Source organism: Embiotoca jacksoni, unplaced genomic scaffold, assembly GCF_022577435.1.
Source record: "Embiotoca jacksoni isolate LCO1_2020_lvr unplaced genomic scaffold, fEmbJac1.0.p SCAF_6, whole genome shotgun sequence".
Taxonomy (NCBI): domain Eukaryota; kingdom Metazoa; phylum Chordata; class Actinopteri; family Embiotocidae; genus Embiotoca; species Embiotoca jacksoni.
This window is the reverse complement of record NW_027185414.1, coordinates 15,767,832-15,779,403: the sequence shown is the minus strand read 5'-3', so window position 1 is coordinate 15,779,403 and position 11,572 is coordinate 15,767,832. Positions and strand designations below refer to the sequence as shown.

General features: G+C 39.4%; 2 protein-coding genes across 8 annotated transcripts in view; both read right to left on the bottom strand.

Annotated features, from left to right (window-relative positions):
• Positions 1 to 38: 38 nt before the first annotated feature.
• lyve1a (lymphatic vessel endothelial hyaluronic receptor 1a) lies at positions 39 to 2,296 on the bottom strand. 2 transcript variants are annotated; one of them, XM_069174439.1, is made up of 6 exons: positions 2,099 to 2,296; positions 1,782 to 1,965; positions 1,556 to 1,695; positions 678 to 854; positions 439 to 511; positions 39 to 179 (listed from the first exon to the last, which is right to left on the bottom strand). In XM_069174439.1, exons 1-6 carry the CDS (start codon positions 2,184 to 2,186, stop codon positions 47 to 49), a joined length of 795 nt encoding a protein of 264 aa, XP_069030540.1. In that variant the 5' UTR covers positions 2,187 to 2,296; the 3' UTR covers positions 39 to 46. The 2 variants fall into 2 exon arrangements, with proteins under 2 accessions (XP_069030540.1, XP_069030539.1); XM_069174438.1 differs by having other exon boundaries at positions 1,782 to 2,163.
• A 189-nt stretch (positions 2,297 to 2,485) lies between these two features.
• The window catches only part of LOC138213140 (inositol 1,4,5-triphosphate receptor associated 2-like), a 32,637-nt gene continuing 23,550 nt past the window's right edge, over positions 2,486 to 11,572 (bottom strand). For 5 of the 6 annotated variants that reach the window (XM_069174033.1, XM_069174038.1, XM_069174037.1 and 2 more), the window contains 7 exons: positions 9,589 to 9,742; positions 9,245 to 9,294; positions 8,260 to 8,394; positions 7,485 to 7,546; positions 6,642 to 6,764; positions 6,401 to 6,529; positions 2,486 to 4,853 (listed from right to left, as the gene is read on the bottom strand). In XM_069174033.1, coding sequence (XP_069030134.1) covers positions 4,691 to 4,853; positions 6,401 to 6,529; positions 6,642 to 6,764; positions 7,485 to 7,546; positions 8,260 to 8,394; positions 9,245 to 9,294; positions 9,589 to 9,742 — 816 coding nt within the window. In that variant the 3' untranslated portion in view covers positions 2,486 to 4,690. Of the gene's footprint in view, positions 4,854 to 6,400; positions 6,530 to 6,641; positions 6,765 to 7,484; positions 7,547 to 8,259; positions 8,395 to 9,244; positions 9,295 to 9,355; positions 9,437 to 9,588; positions 9,743 to 11,572 lie in introns of those variants that run through there. The other variant, XM_069174039.1, reaches the window with a different exon arrangement.

The window sequence follows — 11,572 nt, the reverse complement described above, 5'->3', positions numbered from 1 at the left end:
AACAGAGCTTTTGAGCGTCTTCAAAAATATCTCATCAGTAAAATGTTTAATGTGCACTGTCACCCTCTTCTATCCTCTCATCTTCCTGAACAGCTTTCTTGGTTTCCTGAATAGTCTTCACAACTGTCCACTCTTCTGTCTGGATGTACTCGTCCTCCTGCTTCAGGCACCGCTTTCTCCTTTTTCACAGAGAGAAATAAAATCACAGTAAGCGCCAAGAGAAACAAGAAAAATGATGTAATGTAGTACCTGCAATTTAACATGAAGGAAATAGTCTTTGCTTTAGCAGTCAACCTACAGCCCACAGTCAGATTCTTTGCTACTGTGTGTGTATCCCCACCCACTCCTAACGTCTATAAAGTTTAATTTAACCAACAACAAATCTGTTTTTCTGACCTCAGCATTACATTTTGTATCTTTATATTGAAGGCCACTCACAGTTTCAGGTATGCGAGGATGATTGTTGCGGTTAGGAGAAGAGCGCAGGTGCAGGTGATGAGTACAGTTTTTCCTGAGACAATAAAACACAAGAGGGAAAATACATTAGTCACATCAAACAACAAACCAAGAAGTTATGATAAAATAGGTCTTTGCTTGCATGTTGTTTCTGCTTTTACTGGTTGTGCTCTATTTCCTGCACAGTACGAACTAACACGACAAGGAGTCTCGTACTGTACCTCCGGCGGAGCCTTCTGCACTGCCGACAAAGCGGGCTGGCCCTGCCTCAGTTACTACGGTTTCAGCAGTGGAGGAGGAAGACTCTGTTGTCTGAGAAGGAGGCGGAGGATGCCCTGTGGAGTACCCGCTGCTCAGAGGGCTATCATTTGCTGTGTCCTCCAATTGTGTCGCTGCATCTGTGCATGTACAGGAAGGCCATGAGCGATTAGATAATTGTTATACATTATAAAGTGCAAGTCATTTCTTTATTGCTGCCTCCCATTTGATTATGATGTGTATGGGAAAATACTAAAAACTCCTGTCCAGAAAACAAAAACATTATTGAGGAGGTTTAAACAAACCTTAAATGTTCTCTGCTGGTGCATTTTTACTTTAAAATTTTCCAATAAATTTTAGTTTTTTTAACAAAAAAAGGTGGGATATTCCCCCAAAAATACAGCTAAATCCAAATCCAAGTTTACATGGGGAGAATTCGCTCACATTAATCTGAGTTAATAAAATCTGATTTCCAGATTAAGCCCAAAATATTATTTTTTTTTATCTTATTTTATAAGAATAAATAGATAATATTTTTTATCTTTTTGGTGTGTGGGTGCTGTTTTGGCTTGGTATTGTTTAACATCTTACAATACAGTTATTGATTTTGTGTTTTTGATTCAGTTTTTTATGGCTTTTTTATTTGTTTTAATTCTGCCTGATGTTGTCCAGCACTTTGGTCACCGTATGTTGTGTGTAAATGTATTATATAAATAAACAGATTTTTTTTTTTTGTTTAAAGAATGAAAATCAAGGCCTGAAGATCAGCATGCTTGATTTCTCTGTCTCTTAATGTGAAGTTTAAAGCAACAGAGTAGAATGCAGATGACAAGCGTCATACCTGATTCACTGATGCAAAACACATCAAACTTTTGTCTTACAGAGGCTCGCCATGTCACCAAGCCCGTCTGGTTTTGGCCACAGTTAGAAAGTGCCTGGATGCGGGGAATGACCGCAAAATGTTCATCAATCCATCCAAACCTAAACCAAAACAAAAAGTGACATCAGATATTTTTCATTGGATCCCACTGAAGTGTGATAATGCATCTTTTTTTCTCTGGTCTTACCTGCATGTTTCTAAACCTCTAGTGAGAGCTACCTCTACTTGTGCTTTTGAAGCAATGTGCACTCCAAGAAATGAGCAGAGGCTTCGAGCTTCAGAGGCATTGAAGGCATACTGAGGCTGGTTGAGGTCATTTAAGTAGCTGACTTGGAATACTCCAGTAACACTTTCATTTACTGCCGGGAAAACTGGAAACAGCATGTGAAACAATTTCAGATTTAGTACAGTAAACTGGACTTTACCATGTTGGTAAAGATAAAACAACTCCTGCACCTGTACAGTAGACATATATACATTTACAAATCATCTGGAGTTACTTACCTTTGATGCGGCTGAGGTTGATATTTTGATCAGAGAAGACTGAAGTAATAGACAACAGTGATGTGATCCAAAGCCAGATGATATTCATGACTGGTCAGAGTACTGGTGGATGAATGCCGAGGATGACCAGTGCTGCAGGGTTTATTTGTCTGTCAGCCAGATGACACGGTTAAATAGAGGTGATTCTGTTCACTGGGATGTGTGGACTATGTCAGTGCCAGAAAGTGCAGGAAGAGGAAGTAGGAAGTACTGTGCACAGGTCACATCAAGAGCCATCATATGTTCTGGGAGCACGGCCCAGGAGACGAAGAGATATAACACGCCAACAAAGACAAAGAAATTCAATAAAAGGTAAAATGCAGAGGACACATGTTCCAGGAATGTTCCTTGACTTTAGCAAGTAATGAGCAAGACATTTATTGGATGTAAAGATACAGAGGGTAATTTAATAAAAGGCTTACAGTAATAATGATGTTGTACATTTGAATAAAGGGATTTTCACTGTTCCTGACACCCTGTCCTGATGACTTCCTCCCTCAGGGCATTACTCAGTCATGAGTGTGCTTATCATCTCTGCTGTCCTCTGATGAGCCCTTGGCAAACAACGACATCCCACTTCCACAAAAACATCTCTCCACATGCCCTGACGACAGGAAATGACGCAGGCACCTTTGCTGATGAGGACGCAGCAGTGTTTTTTATCAGATGCAAGGTGTCAATGAGGTGAGTGGGCATAATAAACGACAATGTGGAGCTATGGAAAAGGATATTATTCTCTTCTTATATGTATATTTGACTTCTCGTTAGGGGTGGGGTTTGTGTGTCTGTGGGGTCATATAAAGATATCATGGAGTTTAATTACATTAACATCAAATGTTTTCCTGAGATTTTGATGTGTTGAGACATGAGAGGAGGTTTTTGGGGGGAATTTTTTTTTTTTCACAGCAGACATTTTGACTAAAGATAAGCCTCGTACCATAATAACATTAACAGTGGCTCTGTTCCCTCAAGTGTCTCAGTAAAACATGACAAAACGAGAGTGAGACAGCACTCTGAAACAGAGGCAGCTGAATAGAGTTCAGACATATTTTGTGTTTTGTTATTTACGCCTGTGTTTTTCCTACAGTGACGTGTCAATAGGTCTTTGATGTGGATCTGATTAATTAATTCAGAGAAATATTTCAGCATTTTGGAGTTTGAATTTTCTTTCTTGCAAAGAGTGAGATGAGTCTCCTGACCGTTTGTACACTAAATATGAGGTGACAGCTGGAAGACAGTAAAGGAGCAGTGTGTGGGATTTAGGGGGATTTATTGGCAGAAACTGACTATAATATCCCTGATTATGTTTTTATTAGTGTATAATCACCTGAAACTAAGAATCTTTACCCATAGACTGTATACAAAGGTGGATGTAGCTTCCTGGTCTGAAAAATGTGCCCAATGTGGAAGTGCCACAAACTTCAGTACCACCGAGGGCCACTAGAGGTTGGCTCCAAAAAACCTCCGGCTCCATTGACGTCCATTTCTCTTTACTTATTAAATACACTGTCAATAAAGTTATTTTGGTGTTGTTAGCTAAAGTCACTCCTTCTTATTCGTTTTCTAGCGGTCTATCTGAAAATAATCCTGTCATTACTCAGATATTAGGCCTCAAAAAGCCTCGTATTTGGGGGTGTGTCTGCTTAATTGACAGACCTGTAGTGCAGTTAGGTTTCAGTGGGCGGGATCAGGTTTCCAATCAGATCAAGTCAGATCCACCGCTCACTCCTAGCGCCTTTGTCCCTATGAAATGACTACAGAATATTTTCAGGCACCTTTTATTTAAAGGTGACGTGGCTGAGCATAAAATCCACAAAGAACAAATAACACAGGCAGGCACACATGTGCAAAGAAGATAAAGATAAGCCTCATGGCATCTAAACAGTGCTCTCATACAAGAGGAAAATCTGTCAGTGCTCTGAACACTCAATCCATGACACAAACGAGAACCATCAGCTGCAAGATATTGCACTCAAGGAACTACTTTGGAATGTGCTTATAGTTTAGTCTTTAAATATCGTTTATATAGAAATTAAACAACAAATAAAAACAACCTTTAAATATGAATACAAAATCTCATGGGCTTCACTATCTATTGGATCTGAGAGATTATACTTTAACATTAGAGTGTAGATAAATATACACTTTTTCTACTGTGGCGTTTAATGAAAGTGCCATGTTCTTCATCCAAAGTACCAGAACCAGAATGTATCATTACATATGCATCTAATTTAATTAAATATATATTTCATCACACTATATAATTGGTCCCTATAAAGAAATCTAATTTCTCGCTGCAGAAAACAAACTTTCCATTCTAAAGAAAATTATAACTTAAGGCTGTTCACCATGAAAAAGCCTCCCAAACCGTCGTTGACCCTCAAGCGTCAGGGTCATGTGATTCAAGTGAGTCCGAGTGTGAGGATATGGTAAACTGACAGAGACGTGGTGACTCTGGTCTCTCTGGTATTCTGTTGTGGGGCTCTTTGTTTGTGCTGCTACACTCAGTCCAAAGATCTCCATCGCGTCTCACCACAAAGTTCCTGTCTCTCTTTACGTGTCCTCACGCCGGTTGTAGTAGTCACTGAAGAAAGTGAAAATACTGATGACCACACACATCGCCACAAACAGTGTGAGGGAGATCAAAAGAAGCCGTCGACTCATGGAAATCTTGGGACAAATCCGACCGAGAAGAGCCAGGAATTCCTCCATCCTCCTGTGAAGATAGTAACTTCATACAGTACACAGTACACATCGGACAGTTGCATTGCAGCACTTTTATACGTTGTGGTATGCAGAAGATTGATTGGTTTATGTTATTCCTGTCAAAATCTAACGGAGTGATTCTTGCAATCTAGTTCAAAGCAGTCAACTGGAGCTGCTCTGCTCTGCTTCATGCGACATGCCTCAAACTCCATAATCGTCCAACATACCCTCCCAGTGTATTTAAACTGACAACATTTCCCATCTCTTTCCAAAGGAAGAGATGGGAAATAGGGACGGAAGAGTCGTCCCTATTGACGACTGTGCTGCTCTTCATCAGTACTGATTTGAACTCTCAGCCCCACCACCACCGCAGCACCCACCTGCAGGCACCCTAATATCTCCATGTAGTAACATCTGCAGAGAGTGATGAGGCTGGAGCATCGAGGCCAAATTATGTAATGATCATTTCTAATGTGAGTGAACGTGGAGAAACTGTCATTTCCATTCAAATAAAAAGATATCCGAGTTTCTTTAAATAATGTATATTTATATATCTCAATATATACTGTGGCAGCAAACTAATAAAACAAAAAAGTCAAGGCAGATCCATGTGAAGACTGATTTTTTTTTTACTTAAACTGTGATATCATTCATATTTATTGGTATGAGCATTAATCTCTCACTTTTACTTTTTAAAATTTCATTTCACCCCTTTTCTTTAGGTCATATGCTTTACCATTCATTGATAAGTATATAAAAAGTTTCTCTATGATTTATAATGTTTGTGTTGTTGTGTCCTCTATTTACGATTTATATAAAAAAGTAGCAGCCCTTACAGAAAACCCACATGACTTTCACATGTTTCATGTGAAACATTTCATGGTGTCCTTTAAATCAAGACCAAGAGTGAAGACTTTTCTGTTTTCTGCCTTTCACTGAACCTGATTTGAAGATGTTGATTCATTTCTTGCATTTGTGTATTTTACTACTGTATTTTCTGTCTTAAACTTCTATCCTATTTTTAGCTTGCTTAATGTTTTAATCACTGTTTTTAATGTTTTAATCATTGTTCCTAATTTTTTTTAAATGTCCTTTTCTTTTGCCTTATGTTTTGATGCTTTTAATGGTTTTATGTGAAGCACTTTGAATTACCTTGTTGTTAAAATGTGCTCTACAAATAAACTTGCCTTGCCTTGTAATCTGCGAAGCCAGTGTAGATTCTTATGTGAAAACCTTTCCACTTATGTTCCCCACGTTATCATATGTTGCAACATGTGGTAAACATGTGTCATACATGTGATCACATGTGTCCAATATGGAAAACATGGGGGGAGGGGGGGGGGGGAGAGTATCTTTAATTGATAATCAGCATCATCACGGGGCAAACGGGGGCAAAATCACAAAAAAAGCAGGATGACTGATAAATACTGTTTGGAGAGTAAAGTATTGCATTTAAAAGTAACTTGAATACTGGGAATTTGCTGTGCTTATTGTCAAAGATGAACATACAGTTAATGCTCCATATTTCTCTTTTTTTACAGAGCAGATTCAGTTTACCTGCTGCTCTTCAGCTTCTTTCCGCTCTCTTCATCCTTATTTTTGATTTCCAGCAGTTTCTCTGCCACGTTCTCCTCTTCTCGCTTCTCGTCTTGAAGTGCTTTGCATTGCTTCATTCCCTCTTGGTAGCTGCATTTGAAATGTTCAGGACATCAAATAAATGTGGTGATTTATGACCACGAATAATGTCATCATTGTCTGTTTGTGTACATGACGATGCACAAGAGCGAGAAGGCCTCACCCTTTATTGTACGACTCCTCCTCGATCTTCGCCTTGAGCTCGGCTCTGATCTCGGCTCTGATCTCCTCCATGTTCACTGCAGGCTTGGCTGGCTCACTTTCCTGCTCCGACGCACTCTTTCCACTGCATTGTTTCAGATAGGAAAGAACAATCAGCCTTGGCCACCACCACCACCACCACTATCACAGTGGACATTATTAAACAGTGCACAGTTCGGTTCCATCACAACACTGTGGGTTTGTCTTTTAATGGACAGGCTGCAGTGCTGACTGATTGGGGGTGTGAATTACCGACACCACCAGAAGCACGGAAAGTACAAAAAGTAACATTTGTTATTTCCATTCCCCTCACAGAACATCTAGCTCAGACACTTGAGAGGTCTACTGAGGCTCACTAAAGAATCACAATATGATTGGAGCCTTGTGCCTGGGCTTTGTCAAACTTTTTGACTAATGTTTAGATTAAGCACCAGGATACCGTATCCCTGGACTGCAGCAGGGTTTGATTATTTTTCATGCTTTCAGGGTTATTTTCTACCTCACTGAGGCTTTCTCTGCACTGTAAAACACATCCTGAAGGTCACACAAACAAGCCAAAGTTCCCGCTGCAGCACAAAATGCTTTGGATAAGAATGACTAGAGGTTCAGGCTTTTTCTTGGCCCATTGTTTCCAGAACCGTGGAATGGCCTTGAAAATCAAGCGGTGGTATGTGACTTACATGCAGTCAATTATGTGTGTGTGTGTGTGTGTGTGTGTGTGTGTGTGTGTGTGTGTGTGTGTGTGTGTGTGTGTGTGTGTGTGTTTGAGTGTGTGAGCAAAACACCATGAGCACCCAAAACATACCATTCTGCTGCTGGTTGTGTGGCCTCTGTGGAGGCGCTGGCTTTCACATCGTTCCCTTCACACTGAGGAGGAGAAGCTTGAAGAATATTATTGTCTTCTAACAACCAAACAATTATAAGTAATCTTTGATGTGAAATATTTTTAACTTTTACATTTTGGAGGCTCAAACAGGAAAAACAAGCTGTTATTTATATCAAACCATTTTGGAAATTCAGAGGGAAAAATGATAACAACTCAGACCAAACCAGTATCACACCAAAGCATGTAATACACCGCTCAGTCCATGACAGCAGACTCCTGGGTGGAAGTCGTGGGTTTGTTTCATCCGAACACCCCCAACCTGCCTCTTTCTCAAATGACCTTTGTCACATGACCTTCTTCACGTGACCTCCTCTTCGACCCTGGTCATATGTGCGTGCAGTTTTCATACTTTGGTGAGGCAAAACATTACACTGACACTGTATTACGCATTTTGTTGTGATACTGGGCTGCACAGACATCGAGACAAGGGGCCCCAACCAGACTCTGCTTTTAGTGCATTACATTTTCAAAGCTAATCATATGATAACCAGTGAAATACAGCAATACTATAAGGTTTATACTTTTGGACAATGGAATAACACTGTAAAACCATTCATGTCCAAAAAGAGCTGAATATGTTTCCAACCCATTGATGAACTTTCATTCAGCAGCCAGTTTGTGAGTGTGGGCGTCATTGAATCAAATGCTTGATACCTCATTTCCCATCAGTTCACAACAGAACAGGAAGACTTACCAGTACAGGAAGAGCGGCACCAGTTGCCGGTCCAACGTTGGGGCCCGGGCCAGCTGTGGGTGGCGTCTGACCCGGGATGTTGAGGAGGTTGAACTTAGGCACCACCGCTACGCTCACCCTGCGTCTGGGCAAAGCCTACAGAGGTGAAAAGGAGACAGAACATGCAACAGTGTCCTTTACAGCAACAGAGGCACGAGGGTGATATTGGGAGATTACACACTTTTAAAAGTGAAAGAAGTGAAACAAAAGTACACAAATATCAGTAAAGCACGAGGGCACTTTTAGGACGATTTATTTCTGCAACTGTTAGATGGATCAATGGATAACAATCATGCAATTTGATGATTTAACTAACAACTTTGCAGATCCCCTGTTTTTTTTTTCTCACTGGTGTCACTATGAGGTTCATATTTATGGTAAAGTATCTGAAGCACACCCTTTCATTGTGAACATTTTAGCTGGTGATCATTAAGCTCTAATTTCTGCTGGGCCTAAGTACAGCTGCAAAAAACTGCTAGCATGGCAGTTGATGCTTGGTCCAGATATAAGATAAATACACAAAACAGGGTCAACAGCCCTAACTAAAGAAATCATCAAAATAAGAAAGCTTTAAGGCTAATCCAAAAACTTCAAGAGTCCAAACCGGGGGCTGGTCCCACTGAAGAGGAGCCTAAGAGCTCTGCCTCCTTTTCTACCTCTGGAAACTCTAGGAACCAAAGCTAACCTGGACTCTGACAGCAAGGTGTTCTGTTGTGATGGTGTTTGGTCATTCAGAGTACTATACGTAAGGAGAAGGATGATGGGACGTGTACCTTTTGTTATCTCTTTATTTGTTTAAAATAGCAGACTGTAGTGACAAATGGCCAGTTCATGGTTGTAACTTTATATTACTTGTTTTGATTGACTAACAGTCAAAAGTCAACATATATTCAAATTATAGCCATGTGAAACTGAGAAAAAAAAGAAGAGCAACTTGAATCCTTACCTTTCCAAGGGTGAGTGACATTGATCTTGATGCCCGTGGAACTCCATCATCTTAACAGATGACAAACAAAGAACAACACAATACAGAAACCATTCAGTTAATGTTGTATTTTTCCCATCTAGCAGAAGGATACTCCAGTTAGTGTGGAAAATTCCTTGCTGAAAATATGCTCCGAGAGAGCCAGCAGTGGCGCTAAAAAAAGCACATGCTTTATCAAACCCTCGCCTCGAGTCAAAGTTATACAGTTAAAAGCATGAAACCCTTTTAGAGGAAAATATAAGGTGAGGTTGGCTGAGTTTAATTCTCCATGTTTACCTGCTTTGTGATCATTAGTGTGGTCTTACCTCCAGTGTCTACGGACCCTCCATAGCAGCGACTTGAGTTCTGGTTGGCCAGCTTCTTAAACTCCATCAGCTCTACGTGGTCCTTCTCGTACGTCCGCTTCAGATTTTCCACATATTGCATCATGACCTCCGTGGCCTTGTTCATGCGTTTCTCCTGTTAGACAATAAATACACAGTCCATACAGGCCGGCTTACAATGTATGAGCACAGGAACCGGAGTTTCTTTACCTGAAACCTACAACTTTTTAACAGAGACATTTTTAAGGCAGGAATAGCGCAACAATATTTAAAGCAAAATACACAAGTTATTGGGTTGCATATATCTACTACAAATCTTTATCAATTTACAGCTGCCCAACATATCGTTGACTTTTCCCATCAGTTTACAGATTTTTAAAGAAGAATATCTTGCTACAGAATCAACTAACAAACATAGTGCATTTAGCTATGGAAGCCCTACTTCTATGATTGTCTTCATAAAATACTGACACAGCTTGGAAAAATTCAATTGATTGTATTTTTCTCAAATTTACTTTCTTGGTTTGGTCTTAACCCAATCCTAACTCCTCGTATATCCCTACAGTATGTCAACAAATACGATCCACAATGAAGAAATTGAAGAAGTGTATCAAACAAACAAACCAAAAAAACAACACGTAACATGAATGCACAGATTGTCAGCTCTGACATTATGAATGTTTCTACATTTGTTGTCAAGAAAACCTAAAAGTCATTCAGTAGACTTCTATGGATCAAAGGGATCAAAGCCTATAATTACTAGCACGTTATAATTAGATTGTTAATAATAGATGGGCAGCTGTGCAAAGAAAAGACCGAAGTAATTCATGTGAGTGGTTCAGGGTTATAAATAGCTAAAGACCTTTGTACTGCAGCAACAGCAGATTTGTATTTTTTCTGAGGTTTGCTTTGGCCAACATTAGGCCAGACATTATTTTTCAAACGCAGCCTAACAGGCAATCCAGCGGCCCCAAACATCCTGAAGATAACAGCATGTTTTTAACCCTAAGATGTCCTGTATGTTTGCTCAGTACACACAGCACATTTCTGGAGTGAAATATCCTGGAGTTAAACAAAGAGTTTAATTTTGGGAGTTTATTTTCTAAGTTAGACTACAGCTTGTGTAATATTTTGGGGTTCATTCGCTGAGTGTTGAGGACCATGATTCAACACGACTCCCGGTGTTGACCGCACAGCTTTGTTGCTGTATTAGCATTTCCCAGGATGCCTTAGTTATTTCATTGTAATTTTTGAGAATAAACCACCACCTGCTGCAGGGACAGAGGAGCACTTTCTCCAAAAGACTCCTCCAGCTACGCTGTCATAAGGACAGATACAGGAGATCATTCCTGCCCACTGCAACAAGACTGAACAATAACTCACCTCTGGCAAAATCCATCACACAACAATAACACCGTTGGTTGTCTGTTTTCTTGGTTGTTTAAATATAAAAAAATATAAAAAAACTTTGCACTATTGTTTAGTTAGTTTTAATTGAATTATTCTATTCTATTTTATTATATACACTGTGTATTTTTATATTTAATGTTTTTTACTGTTATTTTATTTATTTCCTGTATCTATAAATGCTGCTGTAGCAAAAAAAAGTCCCCTTGTGGGATTAATAAAGTAACTATCTATCTATCTCTATCTAAAGCAACCAAATTAAATCTAAGTGATGGGCAGAAATTATATTTAGTTTTGTTAAAACATGCTGTTTATTAATATTTCAATGAAGACATAATGATAAATAAAATGGGGCTATCATTCAAAACCATAAGTTTACAAGGTAGGAACGATTACTTTGCACCTTGTTATGCAAAGATTTCATGCAGCATTGATTGTTGCACACTGCATATAATTGTTAAATACAAATTTGAGATGAGTATGTTGTTATCTTGTTGTCAGTCTTACCTAAAACCTTTATAGTGTGATGACATTGTAACTCCATAAATGTCAAATAATA